The sequence below is a fragment of the Lates calcarifer genome, linkage group LG9 (assembly GCF_001640805.2).
Source record: "Lates calcarifer isolate ASB-BC8 linkage group LG9, TLL_Latcal_v3, whole genome shotgun sequence".
Taxonomy (NCBI): domain Eukaryota; kingdom Metazoa; phylum Chordata; class Actinopteri; family Centropomidae; genus Lates; species Lates calcarifer.
In genome coordinates this window covers 20,059,327-20,077,342 of record NC_066841.1, presented here as the reverse complement: position 1 = coordinate 20,077,342, position 18,016 = coordinate 20,059,327, and the positions used below count along the sequence as shown (strand labels likewise).

General features: G+C 39.6%; 2 protein-coding genes across 4 annotated transcripts in view; one reads left to right on the top strand and one right to left on the bottom strand.

Annotated features, from left to right (window-relative positions):
- The window catches only part of ptpa (protein phosphatase 2 phosphatase activator), a 17,291-nt gene extending 12,335 nt beyond the window's left edge, over positions 1 to 4,956 (bottom strand). The window contains exons 1-8 of one of the 2 annotated variants that reach the window (XM_018667824.2): positions 4,817 to 4,956; positions 4,354 to 4,447; positions 3,368 to 3,465; positions 2,846 to 2,932; positions 2,538 to 2,663; positions 2,331 to 2,448; positions 701 to 800; positions 355 to 479 (exon numbers count right to left, since the gene is read on the bottom strand). In XM_018667824.2, the coding sequence (XP_018523340.1) occupies positions 355 to 479; positions 701 to 800; positions 2,331 to 2,448; positions 2,538 to 2,663; positions 2,846 to 2,932; positions 3,368 to 3,465; positions 4,354 to 4,378 (679 nt within the window). In that variant the 5' untranslated portion in view covers positions 4,379 to 4,447; positions 4,817 to 4,956. The other variant, XM_051072622.1, reaches the window with a different exon arrangement.
- crata (carnitine O-acetyltransferase a) lies at positions 4,907 to 18,016 on the top strand. Of its 2 annotated transcripts, none has more exons than XM_018667822.2 (14): positions 4,907 to 5,057; positions 7,620 to 7,916; positions 8,093 to 8,211; positions 8,529 to 8,582; positions 9,083 to 9,248; positions 9,723 to 9,897; positions 10,271 to 10,449; positions 11,601 to 11,701; positions 11,920 to 12,039; positions 12,934 to 13,056; positions 14,605 to 14,740; positions 15,588 to 15,650; positions 16,100 to 16,237; positions 16,715 to 18,016. In XM_018667822.2, the coding sequence occupies exons 1-14, from the start codon at positions 5,031 to 5,033 to the stop codon at positions 16,928 to 16,930; spliced, it is 1,914 nt and encodes a 637-aa protein (XP_018523338.1). In that variant the 5' UTR covers positions 4,907 to 5,030; the 3' UTR covers positions 16,931 to 18,016. The 2 variants fall into 2 exon arrangements, with proteins under 2 accessions (XP_018523338.1, XP_018523339.1); XM_018667823.2 differs by lacking the exon at positions 4,907 to 5,057 and adding an exon at positions 5,528 to 5,808.

Below are 18,016 nucleotides of genomic sequence, written 5' to 3'. Positions count from 1 at the left end.
TCACTAGTGCAGAGATTTTCCCTGATCAGAGAGAGCTAAACCAGAGGTGCGTTGAGACTGTGTCTTACTCTGCCTATTTGAGCAGTTTCCCAATAAAAAGGGAGTAAAGGGAGTAAAACATATTTACTAATGTCAACCTTAGGTTCCTTCCACATTTTCATACATATACCAGTCTTTGTGTAAATGGGTTTGATTCCATTTTCTTTCCCATTCTGGCAGTGTAAACACCAACATCACTACACTACATCACTGCCAACCCGAGGTACTCTAGGTGTATCTCCTCAGAAACAGACAACACTGTCGTGCTTGTTTGATTTTATAGCTTTTACTGTCCTTCTATGGCAAAGCTCTTACCTATAAATTGGGAGCTGCCCCATATGAAGGGCAGAAACTGGAAGTCATCCAGTCCCCACACCCCTTGGCTTCCAGCTGGCTCCATTCTGTAGGTCCTCTGCAGCTTCCTCATCACTGAGAGATACCTGGAAAAAAAAACACACAAACATGTGAACCATAGTCAGAATGGCCTGAACTGACCCAATCTAGTGGACATTACATGAAAAATTAGAGGATCACCAGAGGCAACCCATCCAAAAGTTGTTGAGTTTTTACTGTGGAACAAGGTGATGGAAAAAACAATCAACTATCAAAACAAGAAACCAACCACATTACCACAGAGAAGATCACAACAGCAACAGCTCACCTATTAAAAACCTTAAATACAATAGCCAGCTGGTCATCCACCCTGAGAGCTCCAACCTTACAGAGGCAGCAGAGGAATGCAGCAAAAGCAGCTTCATGGCCTGAGAATCCAAACACACATACAGAAAAGATCTTCAAACATCAACATGATCTGTGTGCAGTGAATTACACCCCTGCTTCATACTTTTTACAGGATTACGTGGCTTAAAAGCCAAGAAGAAACTTACATTTTAAAAATATTACTCACTGAGTGCAGTCTTTTGGGCTGAACTTTAAGTCCTTTTCCTTGTCTAGATTGATTTCTCATGGGTTAGGGTTAGTCACTTTTGTTGGACTAAATGGCTGCTGCCTCTACAAAGAGGCATCTGAATTAAGCTACTCTGTACGAAAATAGTGGAGTTGCAGTGTATCATTGCACCTCCTACTGGTCAAACATATAATAGTGATCTGATGCCTGAAATAGTTGGTGTTGATTTACAATAATACTACACTTTCGAAGCAGAACAACAGAGAAGCTAAACATAAGAAACTTTCTAGTCATATAACACATATATAAATCATAAAATGTTTGGTGCAAAGGGTTTGTCCTCCTAAATACTGAAATTTTTTTCTAGTAGTTATCTGGCAATGGAGATACCAGTGTCTGGAGCACACAGCACTGAAAAATATTTTTTAAAAATTAACAACATTTTCTTTTCAGTGTCCCTGTCATTGTGGATCATTCACAAACTGCCAACAGTTTCAATTGGAACAACTTTTCAAACACAGTCCCTAAAACTGTGTTCTGTATTAATCCACAGTAACAGCAACACTGATTCTAAAGAAAGACATTGCTGCTGTGTTTTCTAAAATAAAAAATTTCATTGGTGTGAACATCACAAACTAAATTCCATTCACCTGGATTATATTTGGTAGAGGCTAGGGATGAGCTCCAATAGCTGGTTCTATTTAGGCTGACAAACGTGATAACTCAACGACACGGTTTTTATCAAATATATCGGATAGGCTCAAACTCTCCAAACTCAAAGAAACAACGGCAAAACGTAATAATGGTGGGAAGGTGTGACAAATGATAGAACACTTTTGACCCCAAGCCTAGCAGAGGCAGAAATATCAGACAGATATCTAAAAAACCTACACAACTGATATAGAAAAAGAACACACATGCCGCCATGTTTTTTAGTTGTTCCATCTCATGAGCACCGGACAGAAAAGATATACTCCTATTAAATCAGTCAAGCTGTCTACACATGCCACGTCACAGCCCCTATTTTACTTTTACAAAAAACCCTGTAAATGTGACCCAAAGCCTCATGTGTAGGCACACATGGAGCACCAGACCTGCTGCTGCTCACACTATGCCTTCTGTGTAGCCACCAACTCCTTTTGAACAGGGATCCTGCTATTGAAAGATTTCAAAATTTGTGTTTTTGTAAACTTCTCAGATGGTTTCATTTAACTAAAAAGTTAGGGAGGTCATTAGAGAAAAGCCCAAAATAAGAATATCAATGTGTGTAGCAGGGAATTGGTTTTCTTCCTCCCTACCCCATGAATCATCTAACAACCCATGGCTTGGTTTGGTTTTCTATACTTCTATAGTTAAATAATATGTGGACACACAGCACTGTTACCTGTTCCATAGTCTATCCTGGTGGGGTTTCCCACAGACTCTTTCAGATAGACAGCTATCTCTGGAGCTGCTGCCCTTTTGTCAGGAGGAATCACTGCTGACACCAAGGCCTCTGCTTCCTACTCACCACACACACACAAAATTATTTTCTACATAGAGAGCGTGTATACAGGAATTTGTGTGAGAAAGTGAGTGTGTGTGTACTAACCTGGTCTAGTTTGACGTACCAGGTTCTGTAGGCCTTATTACCAAAGCGCGATGGCTGATCAACAGGAGGAGTCTCATTTATCCATCGGTCCAGAGTCCCCAAAAGATCTAGTAACTTCTCCACTGTCTGTCACACAAGACAACACTGTAACTGACATTTTCATCAATAAACATCATCACGATAGTTTTAATTAGCATAAAGAGAAATAAACTGAAAACAATAAAGCAGCACATTTAGCTCAGGGATAGGTATTATCAGAGAGACTCTCACTCTGAGTTAAGGATTTTTGATATTTAAGGGCAACATACCTCAGACACTTTATATTCACATGTCAGCTTTTTTCCTTTCACACCTTCATTCAGAGTCAGAATGAAGCCCATGTAATCAGCGTATGCCTGGAAAAGGGGAGAGGTGCTGAAAACTGGAATGTATCAGAATATGTAATCAGATGAACTACACACAAAACACTGACAAAACTATTCACACATGCCCTTCAAGAACTAAACATCAATAATTTCTGTACATACTAGTTATTACTATTTGCCTGGAGTCAATCTGAATGACAGGAATCAAACCATTAATTATGAAAACACCTACAGATGTGGACAAAACCTATGATATTTTTGTTGATGAGAAACAAATTTAATGCCAAATTCACTTGTAACCTGTAAGAGGCCACTGTGCATTAAAAGCAGATTTGAGAAATCTGTACTGGTCTCATTACTAACCTCCATCTTTGTGTTTGGAACTGTTTGCACACAACATGGCAAGTCAGACGAAAGCTAATGCGATTGTTACATATGTGCACGCAGTCACAGGCAGGAACCTACCTGAGATCGTTTCCACTTGCCCATGTCAGGCACCATGCTGATTTCCTTCTTAGGCACCATGTAGGTGACCTCAGGTATTTCATCCTCAGGAGTGGCTCCTGAAACGAATTTAAAACACTATATTTCAGATAATTCCTGTTGGAAAGAAGATATCTTATAGTACTGTGGCAGCTAACATTAAGATTTCCAATTATGTCAATTCAGTATTTACTGGATCTAATATAATTAACTTTATATTCCATAAATCCTGTGTTACAACCCGGAGTTTAAGAGGAGTGTACGTCTACCAGGCAGGGACGGTCTGACAGAAAGATGCTTTTGAGTTGTATTGTGGGAGCTTGACCCTAAGAGAGAACTAATATTCAGAGCATCTCAGCCTCTGCTTCAGTTATACATTCATGCAGAAATGTGTCTGTTGTGACTCGACCAACAACATGAAAGTGTAATTAAATTGCTAGAGTATCCCTTTAACGATAAGTCAATAGCTTGAATAACATGAATACTTGGTTATACTCGTCGTATCTGCGCGTGTGTACGGTTGGTTTGCGTTTATAAAGCACATGGATGGAATGATTTCACCCTGCGACTTTGAATTAGTTTGCTCTGATAATGTTTTTAATGACTGAGTGAAAGGAAGTGGTGCAAAACTGGAACCTGTCTCTTGCAAATTCAGTCTACATGCTAGCTAACCTCCACTAGACAGTAAAACAAGCGCCTGAGGATTTTTAAACGAATTTGACAACGACTGCTTACAAAACAACACTTGAGTTCAGGTTGGTATAAAAAATATATTACAAGCACAAAAGGTAGCTTTGCTTGATGCGATGACATGCCTTCCAGGCTTATTTAACATATATAAAGTGAATTCGCCAAATGTCCCGTGTAGTAGTGTGGTATACCACTTGACGGTAGAAGCTTTTAAAACAGCATAGCACAACCGACACAGAACTTACTAAGCTAGGCAGAAGCATTCGGCTGCGCTTTACCTGACTGTTGTTCTGTTTCCGCCATGGCGAGGCTTGACAGTCCTCTTCGTGGGTTTGAGGCAGATTTAAAACAGCCATGGCTCCCTACTGCCGTCTGTTGATGGAAAAGTAAACGACAGCTCGGGTTCACTTCTGTAGCTTACTAAAATAAACATGTTCACCTTCTACTGTTTTCTCTCTCTGGGATACCTATTATTACAATAACAAATAAATAAAAGCCACGCATTTTACTCACTTATTTGCTTACTTAAGCACAAATGTATTATCACCAAAGTGCACTGAAAGGATCAAATATAACATAAGTCATTATGCAGATTAGCCCAATTTCAGTTTCTATCAAAGTTCTGTATTATGACACATGTGTATAATATATTATAGTGTATAATAATATTGTTCCTATCAGTATCCAGTCCACAGACAGTTGGTAAACAGTGCATATCATGACTCTACCAGTCACACCCACCGTTTCTTTATGCCATTTAGACACCCGGCGTTTACAACTGAGAAACTTGACCCAGCCACTGTGTTCAGCAGCTGTCCTATGCAGAGGTGTTTCGACTGTGTGTCCGGTGGGTCTGATCAAACGCCGGTGAAATACCTGACTAAAAGCTAACTAAAGCACAGTGGACCTCGAGTCCTGACAGACCTGAGTCTGTGGGCGTTTCTTTGAATGCAAAATGTGGGGCATTTGCAGCAGAACTATGGTAAGTAACGCACCTTTAGCTGACCGTGCTTGTTAACTGGTACAAAACCAAATTTTGCAACTGAAAAATAAAGAGACTGACTCACGAACTACTAACGACGACACGAGACAGTATTATGATGATCGGTCAAGTAACGATACTAAGCTAACTAAGTGGTGAAGGAATGTTTGCTAGCTAGCTGTGAGCAAGTTAGCAAGATCGTAATGAGCCGAAGTAGCGGCTAGTTAACAGTTAGCTAAGGTAACTGGGTCAAAGGTGATTTTGTTGTCAGCCAAGATTAAATATAGCTTAAAGACACCAAGAATAAGCTTGACTGGGCCTATATTGACCATCTTTATTTGACCTGTCGTTGAGCCTCTGCATGGTGAACTATAACCACTTTGTTTGAAAAGGACAGAAGGTAACATAACGGTGATGTTATTCGATATTCAAATTGATGTTGGTGTTCGACTAACGTGTCTGAAGAAATGTATTTTGACATTCCGCTGAAGATCACATAATAGATAATAACTTGCAAAAGCTGTAAATGTGATCAGCTGATTACTTTAGTTTCACATCTCTCACAAGTCTTCGGAGTCAACGGCGATACTCTAAAGCTACTAAAAAAACAGTTTCGCTCCCATGATTCTTTAGAACTAAGCCACCCTAAGTCGCACGTGCACCAGGAAATAGTTTATAGCTTCTGAACTGATCCTTTTCTTAAAGCACTTTTCTTTACAGTGCCTCTGTTGACCTGTCTTTCCCGAATGTGGTAAGTTGAAAATGAGTGTACACTGCCCTCTACCGGCGACATAATGTGGGTTTTAAGGTCGTCACATTATGGCGATCCCGGAGGCGCAAAACACATTACGGAAAAAGTAGGGACAACAATCCTTTCTCGTGAGTGGACTGTCAAGTCATTTCAGATTATATAAGCCTCATCGACGTACTCTCTGCCTGTATAAGGATGTAAAAGGATGTACTGTAAGTACTATAAGGCTGTTTCTGGGCCAATTTTAAACTCTCGTTGAAAAGATGCAGTAAGTGCCACATTCACAAGAAGGAACAGGTGTTTCATAAAGTAAAGTTCCCTTAACTGAACGAATAAAAAAAATGCAAAATGAAAGGCCTATAGGCATGATTTTTACTGTATATGAAAAATTTGATGTCCTTCAGAAATAGCGCAAATATTGGAATCAGACAGTGCTGCTTTTCTTGGCACTGTCTCCCTGCTCCCATATTTTGTGTGGTAAAACAACCAGTTACACAATATACTGTGCTTGATTGAAACATTAATGAGTCTGCAGAAAATCTGAATTGTAACCAGTGACAACTGAAACGTGCCTGGGAGACAGGCAGCTGCTGGCATACCAGCATTGCCAGCATATATGTAGACAAACAATTCGCACACACCTATGGACAATTTAGTGTCACCAATGAACCTAACCTGCATATCTTCTGACTGTGGAAGGAAGCCGGAGTATCCAAGGAGATCCATGTATATTGTTTCCTGTCTCCCTGGAGGCAGGAGCTGAAAGTGATGATTCAGGGGATGGCCTCAGTTTTGTCTGTCAATTGTGCAACTGCTTTGTCACAGTGATAAGCTAACAGGTGTTTGCAGTCTGATATTGCACTGCCAAGTTTGACTGTTCTGGAGATTGATACTCTGCTGTCATTGGCAAGTGCTGTTGCCATGGGGTGGTGGGGGTGTGCTTGGTCTATGACAATGTTTAGGTGGCTGGTATATGTTAAGTAACATCTAGATGATTGCCAGGACCCAAGGTTTCCCAGCAGAACATTGTATTGTGATGAGATGACTCATGTGGTTTTAATGTCGTCGCTGATCAATGTATTTTTGGATGCATTTATGTTCATTGGTCATTTAATATATAAATGCCTTTTTAAACATACAGAGGAGGAGCAGAGCCACAGAGTTTAGCTGTGTTAATTAACCAATATGTACAACTGTAACTGGCAGTGTTGGTATGCCAGCAGCTGTGTCTCCCAGGCACGTTTCAGTTTCCATCAGTGGCAGTTAAGATTATACTGCAGTCTCATTAAGACCCATTTGTATCAAAACACAGTATATTGTGTGATTTGCTCTATTATCACACAAAATATGGAAGCAGGGAGACAGTGCTAAGAAGACAAACACACTGCAGTTTGTAAAACAATACATTAAATTTTCCTTGATTGGTTTTAGATACACAGTGTTAACTCAAAATACCAATAGCAGAAACCAGTGAAAATTCCAACAAAGATTAAAAACAAGTAGTTTTTCCAACACAATTTAAATACAGAAATTTAAATTTAAAACAGAGTTTTTAAACAGCATGATCTGTTTTTAATTGTCATTGACCTGCATTTATCAAACTCAAGAGTTTTGTTTAACTCGTTACAGTTGAAAAAACCTATTACAACAGCTGCTATCTCTAGCAACAAAATTGCTGGCTTTGAAATATAATGCTTTTGAGGAGCACACACTTCCAGTAAGAGGTTACCCCGCCAGTTAACTGGGGAAATAACAACAGCACACTCTTTCAGTACAAACATGTATTTAATATATACTCTTTTGTCTCTCAGGTAAAGGTGGGGATGGCGAAACCATGTGGCTTAGTGAAATCAAGTCACTTGGTGAAGCCTGTATCAGCAACTCGGGTCGCTGGCAGATACCTTGCCCACCAGCAGGGCCTGCCCCGTCTGCCTGTCCCCTCACTGCAGCAGACCTGTGAGCGCTACGTCACTGCTCTGGAGCCCATTGTGGAGGTGGATGAGCTGAAGCACACCAAAGAGCTGGTGCAGGAGTTTCAGAAAGCAGGAGGGGTTGGAGAGAGACTGCAGAGAGGCCTTGAAAAGAGAGCACAGAATACTGAGAACTGGGTGAGCTCAACTAAACTACCAGCTGTGGACAGTGGATTAAAAAAAAGAATAATGTGATGATGATATGATGTGGTAATATATAACCTTAGTAAGACAGTGCTTCCTTGTCATGCCTGTTTGCTTTCATTCCCTCCACAAGTTAATTGAAAGCTCTATCTGTATACGTGTCTCTGTAGCTGTCAGAGTGGTGGGTGCAGGTTGCTTATCTTGAGTACCGAATGCCTGTGGTGGTCCATTCAAGTCCTGGGTTGGTCTTGCCTCGCATGAACTTCAGTGACAAGCAGGGACAAATAAGGTGATTGGTAACAATTAAATCAGCAAAATATGTTATCTACCCAGTGGTGCCCAAACCTTTGATTTGGCCCAATGATAATTACTTTTTTGCACTTTACTGTGTATTTAACAATATATAACAACTTCAGTTAAATACACTATGTATCATCACTTTTCACTACAGTACATTACCATATTACCACCACATATTTTTTCTATATCACACAGCTCCACTGTGCTATTAGATGTGATGTTTTCAGAAATCTTTTAGGCAAATTTACTATATTTTCATTTTTACAAGTCAACATTTGAATGAATAATCATGTTCTCTGTGTTTAGATTTTCTGCCAAACTGATAGCGGGTGTTTTGGACTTTAAAACAATGATTGACAAGTAAGTACAGAGCTTAAAATGTTCTCCTTCTATCACACACATAATCATTCTGCAGCTTTTTTAAGATTCTGTCTCCTAGGAGTGAATCAATATAATTTTGAAATGCTGCCTTTAATGATGTAAAAATGGACCATGGTATCAAAACCTTCCTGAAGGTATTTGCATATGTATACTGTCCAATCAATGCCAAAGGGTGCAGTTGAATTACATGCACTTACAGGTTAAATTATCAGATGTTTCTTCTGCTGCTGAAAAGATTGTCATGCTTTTTAAATTTCCTTAGCACACAATATAAAAACCTAAAGAGTTGTGAGTTGTATGCATCTTAAATTTTTTTAGAAAAATGAAAAAATCCAATCCAAGGTAGTACTATCAATCTTGAACAATTATAGTTAGTTTTCATTCAAGCTTTGTCAGTAATTGTGTGTGTGCATCAAACCCTTTGTCCTTATAATATTGTGTAAGTTAGTGTATAATGGCAGAGCTTGAATATTTTGCAGCGAGACACTACCAGTGGAGTACTTGGGAGGAAAGCCCCTGTGTATGAATCAGTATTATGAAGTGCTGTCATCCTGCCGTATCCCTGGTCTGAAGAGAGACTCAGTGGTGAACCACGCCAAGAGCTCACAGCCCCCCAAACACATCACTGTAGTACACAACTTTCAGGTGAGGAGCACTGGTCCAAGCCACATGTCTGTGTCTGAGATACTCTGGGATGAGGGGCCTGTATCACAAAGAAAGTTTAACCTGGTCTGGCTTTCCTTGGGTTACCTGGCTTTACTAGGCCTGACATTAGTGATCCAGTATGAGTGGTATTTTGAAGCTGGATATCAGCAGCCACAATGAACTCTGGATGCTCCAGTGTGTGGTTGGTATTTTCAACATGTTCAGTAGTCCAAACTGACAATTATAGTGACAGTTGGATGCATGAAGACCACGCTGTACCACCATGCTGCCCAATTAATTAATTAATTAAATTATTTTGGGGCATTTTATGCCTTTATTTGATAGCGACAGTAGAAATGCAGGGAAAGAGAGCAGGGAAATACATGCAGCATAGGGTCTGGCTGGCTTATTTTGTCTTTTGTCCAACTCTTAAAATTAAAAGCTTGAGCTTTGCTTTTCTCCACTTGGAATCAGTTCTTTGTGCTGGACGTATACAACAGTGATGGGACTCCGCTGACCGTTGATCAGCTCTGTGTTCAGCTGGAGAGGATCTGCAGCTCCTCACTACAAACTAGTGTGGAGCCTGTCGGCATCCTGACAACCCAGCATCGCGATGCCTGGGGCAAGGCCTACATCAACCTCATCAAGGGTGAGCGAAAAGACTGACACTGAACTTAAGAATGTAGGAGTCTTATCAGAATGCTAACAACAGTAAGTACAAGGCTGTAGCATCTACCAGATGGCATTAGTGCAAACAGGTGGTAGTAGGAATGTGTAAGAGTGACACTCCAAGAATTTCAAGTGGGAAATCATAAGCTTGTAGTTGCAATTGTAGAATTCAAATGAAAACTGTCATTTTAATAATAAGATTGGAATATATTATAATAACTTGAATAAATCTTAAATTTAAGTAAGGTAACTATAAATAAATCCAGTATTTAGATATCTAGATTTGTAACTGTTGCAGTCTGATTGCATAAAACAGTATGTTTGCTCTGTATGCGTGTACGTGACATGTCCAGATAAGACCAACAAAGAATCTGTGTCAGCTATCCAAAGAAGCATCTTCACTGTGTGTTTGGATGGAGCAATGCCTGGAGTGTCTGATGAGATGTACCGTAGCTCTGCTGCCATCCAAATGTTGCACGGAGGAGGAAGTCAGTGGAATAGTGGCAACCGCTGGTTTGACAAGACACTGCAGGTAACTAACAGACATTTTATACACACACATACATACACATTCCTCGGTTAATGAGCAGTTCCTAATAATGTTTCACATAGATGTTAATCCAGATAAGGACTTATATTTAGTCTGCCTTTCCAAACAGTTGCATTTAGCTAATACCACTTTCTTTGCAGACTGAGGTTCTGCTCTCTTACACCTTTTATCTATCTATTTATTATTAATCTGGCCATAGTTACCTTAGAAACATATTCCCCTAGACTAGCTTTTACTGGTCAAGTTAGTTTTCAGAGTTCAGTGTTAAATTCAATCTACCAGACTCTTAGTGCTGATGTACTGGGTCAATATGCATGTAGTGCATTTATCACATTTTCACATGGGGAGAATTTGTGCAGTTGAGGATGAGGGGAAAAAATATTTTTTTCATTTTAACATAAGGCTGCAACATAACAAAATATGAAAAAAGTGAAGGGGTCTGAATACTTTCTGAATGCATCTTGTATGTTCATTTTCAGCACTTATACATAGAAAATTCATCACTTACTTGGGACTTGAACCCACGGTAACATGATCACAAGCAGAGGCCTGTACCTTGCTGGGTGCCTTGGTTTCCTTATTCCAGGCGAAATGAATGGGGTTTTACTTTCTTTTTCAGTGTGTTTATAACCTTTTAATTTATAAATTATGGAAACCTAATTTCTTAGGGTAGATTTCCCCTAAAGAATACAGAATTCATTTGCTATGTATACGACTAACCAGATTTATAACCAAGTAGTACAGAAACCAGGTTATTACAGTGAATGGAAACATATTCTCTATTTACCCACGTGACTGTGGTTCTCTGAGTAACCTGGTTACTACAGTGCATGTATAGTAAATATACTGCTTGTCCAGGCCCTTTCCTGTAACCACATTGCCTTGGGAGACCCATGAGGAGCTGTAGACCCCAAAATCACATCCCCAGAGTCATAGAGCCATGCAAAACGCTACTCCACAATAAAGTGGTGATTCACAGAGGCAGCATTTACTTAGTCATTATGATGATCCTTATTTGCTTACGAAAAGTTGACATTTGATTTGGATCTCTTCACCTGCTTTAACCCAGTCAACAGATTCCTTAGGCAGGATGTAATGGCAATGCTTGTCTGTTTTTTTCCCCTTTCTTTCAGTTTATAATTGGAGAGGATGGGACATGTGGTGCAAACTATGAGCATGCCCCAGCTGAAGGCCCACCCATTGTGGCCTTGATTGACCATGTTGTAGAATACACGTAAGTAGTTTAAAGATTATCTGGACTCCTGTCCGGATTTTTCCTATTATATCGTATTATATCATTTTAAAGTCTGCACTAAGACAGAGTGCACTGAGACATACAACGTATTACTAGCATAGACTGGTTGACCTCAGACAGAAAAGCCCAATTAGAAAATTATGACTTTATTTAGTACTTTATTTTTTCTGCATTTGCCTTTGTTCCATTGGTAACAGGAGGAAGCCAGAGACGACGCAGCCACCCATGGTGCCTTTGCCTATGCCCAAGAAACTACATTTCAGCATCACGCCTGAGATCAAGAAGGACATTGAGGAGGCCAAGCAGAGTATGAACATGTGAGGGCAGCTTTAATCACGACACGCAGTGACCAGTAACCTAAGTAAACAGTGATCAGTCACAACATTAAAATCAGTTACTGGTTTTAATGTCACAGCTGAATGGTTTACACACATACAAACACACACACACACACACAATGTGCAATCAAAAAGGCTCAGAGACTGGTTCTGATGAGTATGCAGCAGGTGCTAGCATAACTTTCATGTGTCAGTATTCAGAGATATGTCACGTGATCAACGTCTGGACCTATGTGACATGCGTTTTTGTAACCACTGGAGGCACGCATCAGAAGCAACAAGTCTGTAATGATCTCCGTCAGCAGGCCCGGGATGACCCAACTTTTATGTCAAGGATTATCACCGGTAATGAGAGTTGGGTCTAGGGTCAGATTGTTAATGCAGAGTTCTGCTGCACTGTTCTGAGGCATGATGGTGATTTGGTGCTCCATAATAACAAGACACAGAGCATTTTTGCGTTTAAGGCTTTTGGCCACAACAACACAATTGTTGCTCCCCATCCACTAGGCTCATCAGGTTTGGCTTCCTGTGACTTCTTTCTTTTCTGTAAAATGAAACTCAAACTGAAGGGTTACTGTTTTGACACAGTAGAGGATATCCTGTGCATGTCACAGACTTCCAGGGAGTGTTCCAAGTGCTTGTAGTGGTATATGGCTACACAAGCGCACTACTTTGAAGGGGCCAGTGGACAAATTTAAATCAGGTAGTTTTTGCTTGTTACAGGTACAGTCGCTGACCTTTTTTACCTTGTAAACATTCAGCAAAACCGGTACCTGCTTTCAATGTGGCTGATCTGTGTTTATATTTACACTTCATGTCATAAGGCATAGAGATACATCAGGTCTCACTGTCCTGACATTTCTCCCACCACAGACTGGCCCAAGACCTGGATATGAAGGTTATAGTATTTCGCCACTTTGGGAAAAATGTCCCAAAGACCCACAAGATGAGCCCTGATGCCTTTATACAGATAGCACTACAGCTGGCCTACTACAGGTGAGATATTGAACAGTCGTGTGGAGATGAATGGTCTCTGTATTGTTTTCTTACTCTTTGCACTGTAAAACAAGTTTAACTACTATGGGCGTAACAATACATCGATACATCAACAATCCAATAGTATCAATCCAAAATGAAAAGATCAATCACTCATCATACATATTGCAATGTCCCCCGCCAAGGAAGCACACAGATGTCAGCTGGTTTCATTACAACTTTTATTAAGTCCAATAACACAGGCTGCTGTGTAGCCAACACTGACAAAAATAACAAAAACTTAACTATTTACATCGACTCACTTTCAGCCCCTTTTTCTGTGGAAAGACCCAAAGCCCGTCTCATACCCGGCTCCCAGCTGATTACAGGCAGCTGACATGACAGACTGACATGACAGACAGACTTGACAGTGTCTAAGCTGGAAATACTTTAATTAATTCTGGAATAACACTGCTTCAGTTTAACAGTCGGAACAGCATTTCTTCACTAACTCAACACTAACATAACGTATATTATCACAGACTGTCACAATATAATAATTTGTAAGACGCGCCCTTATTTTGAAATTCCCTGGCACGTCTTTTTCTGCATGAGCACGCACACCTCCAAACAAAATGCGGGTGGCACCATGGCAACTAGAAAGAAGTTAACGACGATATTGTCAGTAAATCAGCGGTCTGGAAACATTTTGGATTTTGGAGAAAGGACAGGTCTACTGACAAGTTGCATGCCGTGTGTAAGCCATGCCACTTCAAGATAAAGTACTCAGGTTTACACAATATCCTGCTTAAATGTAAACAAATAAGCATTTAATGTTCTTTTAGTTTTGTTTTATAGAATGTGAAAAATTTAAAGCTCCATATACCAGAATGTGGCACTTCATAGTGAACAGGAGGTCTGTGTTTATTAAAAGAGAAGATTTTTCATTTAAATGTCTGGTTTAAATGTCTGATATTTTAGTTGCTGTTTGTGATTTGATATGAATGGAAGTGATAATATTAGTGAAGCAAATAATATTGTCTCATATCAATCGCTGGCTCCTGAATCAAAATCATATCGTAGCAGACCTTGTGATATCAGCAAACATTGTACTTGCAGTAGTGTGCAAGTATTCCTGAAACCCACTGCAAAAAGCACCTTTATGTGATGGTCTTGAGAATGGTCCTAAACTTAAATATATGAGTAAAAAAAATTGCAATAAATAGCAGGACTTAAACCTAAAGACTGACAACATATAATTTACTGTATTCACTATTAGAAATGCTTCTGTATATTGATGCATGCAAAGCAGAAGATAGAGGTTTTTCCCCCTATATTTTATCTTGATGTATCTTTATATTATCTTACATTATCATGATACATTTCCCAAATCTCTTGTGTGTTTAAGGTGTGTGTCCTCTGCCTCTGGTTGCCTTTGGTTAGCAGACCTTTATTTTGGAACTGAGATCAAATATTAATTTATCAAGACCAGTGTGTTTCTCTGAGCAGCATCAGTCAAAGTGACCCTTTAAATTGGAACTCTCACTGTCTAACCTTGTGTCTTGGCAGGATGTACCAGCGGTGCTGTGCCACATATGAAAGTGCCTCCCTGCGTATGTTCAGACTGGGCCGTACAGATACAATCCGATCAGCCTCAAATGCCTCAGCTGCCTTTGTCAAGGCCTTTGATGACCCCAGCAAACAGGTTTGATGAGAGGGAAAATTCTAATGGACCTTGCTGTCACAGCCAAAGAAAATTTCTAGCTGTATCTGACCACTGAGACTTGGTCCATGAGAGAGAGACATCATTGGAGATGTCATTTTAGGAAAAGTTAAAACCAGAGAAAGAGCCAGAGACAATGTGGTAAAATATAGTGACAAGAAAAAGTGAGTTAACCCTTTGGATTGACCTGGTTTTCTGTACAAACAAACACAATGTGCTTAAGCTGTGGACAGCCACCCTGACATTATCTTGTAAGATACTTTGATAAACTTGGGAATTCATTTTCCCTTTGATGATGGCGAGCTGTCCAGGCCCGGAGTGGCAACGCAGCCCCAAATCATGGTGCTCCCTCCACTGATTTCACCATTGGGCCATGTTTTCATGTTGGTATGCAGCGTCCTTTTTACACCATGTGTGCCTTGTAGTGCTGCATGTCCTGATGTTTGCTAGCTCCTGACTCCAGTTTGATGACATTAGCTAAGAGATTCACACACTTTTCCAACGCACACTGAATGTTTAAATATGTACAAGATCAATACAATAATTTCTGTGTTATTAGTTCAGATAAGATTGTGTTTGTTCATGTAATTTGGATGAAGATCTTAACGTATTTTAAGACAAATTTATACACAAATGCTGAGAATTCTAAGGGGCTCACTTACTTCGTCTTGTTGCTGTATAATGAGTCGTATTTATTTATGCTTTTAAAGTTTTAAAGGAATTTCACTATTACACATGCAGTTATAAGTCAGCTTTTGAAATATATTTGGTTCTGTTAAACAGTAATCTGCTATAAGATGTAACATTCCTGTCTTCTTATTTTTCACAGAACACAGAGAAGGTTGACCTAATGGAGAAAGCTGTAAAAGCACACAGGTCATACACTAACATGGTGAGTATTCATTACAGCAGGTTTGGTAGAGAGTCAAAGACAAGTCTCATTATGTTCCATATTTTTCTTATTGTCAATATAATTCCATGTGCAGATCCAAACCAACATTGAATGTATCTACTAACAAGTATTGTGTGTATTCCTGTGTGACATAGTTGTTGTCCAAAAGCTATTAAAAACATGTCAGTGAATCACAGTGATCCACTGGAAGACATGTTCCTTCATTACTATGAACACACACACTGTAGTTTATTTTCAGTCCCATGTACAACATGCTGCTGCCCTGGATTAATCCGCTGCTGAAAATAGACCCCAACGAATGCACTGCTCCAGCTGTTTCGAGGAATACTGTTCTTAGTGCTGCTGACGAAAAAATACAATAAAGCTTGCCATACAATATTTATCAATAGTTACCAATAATTGCAAATGAGTTCTCTCCCTCTTAACAGGCAATCGGAGGCCAGGCTATAGACAGACACCTCCTGGGCCTTAAGATGCAAGCTGTTGAGGAAAAAGTCTCCATTCCTGATATCTTCAGAGACACTGCCTATGCTAAAGCCTTGCACTACCAGCTATCTACAAGTCAGGTATGGGCCATTTTTGAAACTAGGGATGGGGTTGCAATAGCTTGTTCCAGTTCCAACACCTGTATTTCGTTAAGCTCTGCAGCCAACACATCCCATATTGGGTTTTTTCATTCAAGCTCTCTTTTTAGATTCTTAAATATCAATAGCAGTATATCTTAAATGTCAAGATAATAGATGTTTTCAATCCACATCAAACAAACTACTTAAAGATTCAATAAGTGGGCGTCACTAAAGGGCTTTGGAACTGAATTCAGAAAGTGACCAAAAAAAAAAAAAAGACGAGAAAAATTCTACTGCACAATGGCAAATATATTTTCTTCTCCTAATGAGGAAAATGATTGCATAGAGCTAAAACATTTTTATGAATGCACATCAGTTGTTAGAAATAGTAGCAGAGAGGAAATAATTCTCTTTTTATATAAGCTTGTAACTAAAAGTGTTTGCTAACTAACCACTACATTTTCATGTCTCCACAAGGTACCATCTAAGACAGACTGTGTCATGTGTTTCGGTCCAGTTGTACCCAATGGATACGGCGTATGCTACAACCCTATGAACGATCACATCAACTTTGCTGTGTCATCTTTCAACACCTGTGCGGAGACGAATGCAGCACACTTGGCCCAGGCTGTGGAGGATGCACTGTTAGACATGAGGACTCTGCTGGGACAAACCCCAAGAGCTAAACTGTAAAGCTCTGTTAGACTCTCATAAAGTGGACATGAGAGAGCTAGTCTCAGTGATGACTAATGATCAGACCTGATTGGATTAAGTGACATTTGGATGATGGTGCCCCACACCTGGTGCACAATTATCAAGCTCCAGTTGGTAGTCTGAATCAGTGTTCTGTTTTCTCACCATCATCATGCACTTTAATGATGCAGTGATTCCTGCAGAGCAGTCACTAGGAGGTGCTGTTCCTTGCTGTTAAAATTCACACACACACTTGTTAAATTAAGTAACAATGATGCACACAATTATTTACATACACTTCTGTTGTAATACTGAAGTGTAACTCTGAAATATCTTCATTCAAAATCAAGGGCCTGTTGTTGGCAGAAACATTATGATGTTTGCTTAAGAAATAGCTATAGATGGATATTTTATAATCAACAATCACCTGATGGGATCAAAACCAACAATCACTTGGCTCTGATGCTACAAGAAGTTATTTTATTCACTGATAAAATAGTATGTAGTACTTCATTTGTCAGGCAAAAATGACAAAAAGTTTCAGGAAGTCCCAGGTTCTCAAATGTTGAATTTTTCTGGTTTTCTTAGTCATCTGTTATAGTAAACTGAATATTGCAAAAGACTTTTGAACTGTTGGTCAGACAAACAAAAACTACTGCATTATGTCACACTGTGCCTCATGACAGTGAAAATGGCCAGTGTCTGTGTATGATGGCATTTTTGATTGCTACGTTGCTGCAAAAATACAGATGTCAAACTAAGCATGCAGGGATTGACTGGTTAACCATACGACTGGTTTAACAACCCTCTCAGTCTTAATAATAAACTCTCTGTGCAAATTAAGAAACTGCATCCACAGGTTAATAATCTTACTGAACATATTACTAGTTCACTGCTTTTTTGACTTTTTAGAATTTGCATTTGGCTTTCAGAATAAAAGCAGGGATTTGTAACTTTCTAAAAGGTAAAATCACAGCATGTTACTCAAGTTCAGCTCACTAACTTTTTAATTGTTGCAGCAGAAGTTACATCCCTCTCCTGCCTGCACTCTGTCTTCATGAATAAATCATGCATTAGCAATCAAGA

Excerpts from the sequence above, each read along its gene's own strand:
- crata (XM_018667822.2), top strand. The coding sequence starts at position 5,031 with ATGTGGGGCATTTGCAGCAGAACTATG. Across the intron at positions 8,583-9,082 it reads TTTAAAACAATGATTGACAA|CGAGACACTACCAGTGGAGT; the intron begins GTAAGTACAGAG and ends AATATTTTGCAG. Across the intron at positions 9,249-9,722 it reads CTGTAGTACACAACTTTCAG|TTCTTTGTGCTGGACGTATA; the intron begins GTGAGGAGCACT and ends ACTTGGAATCAG.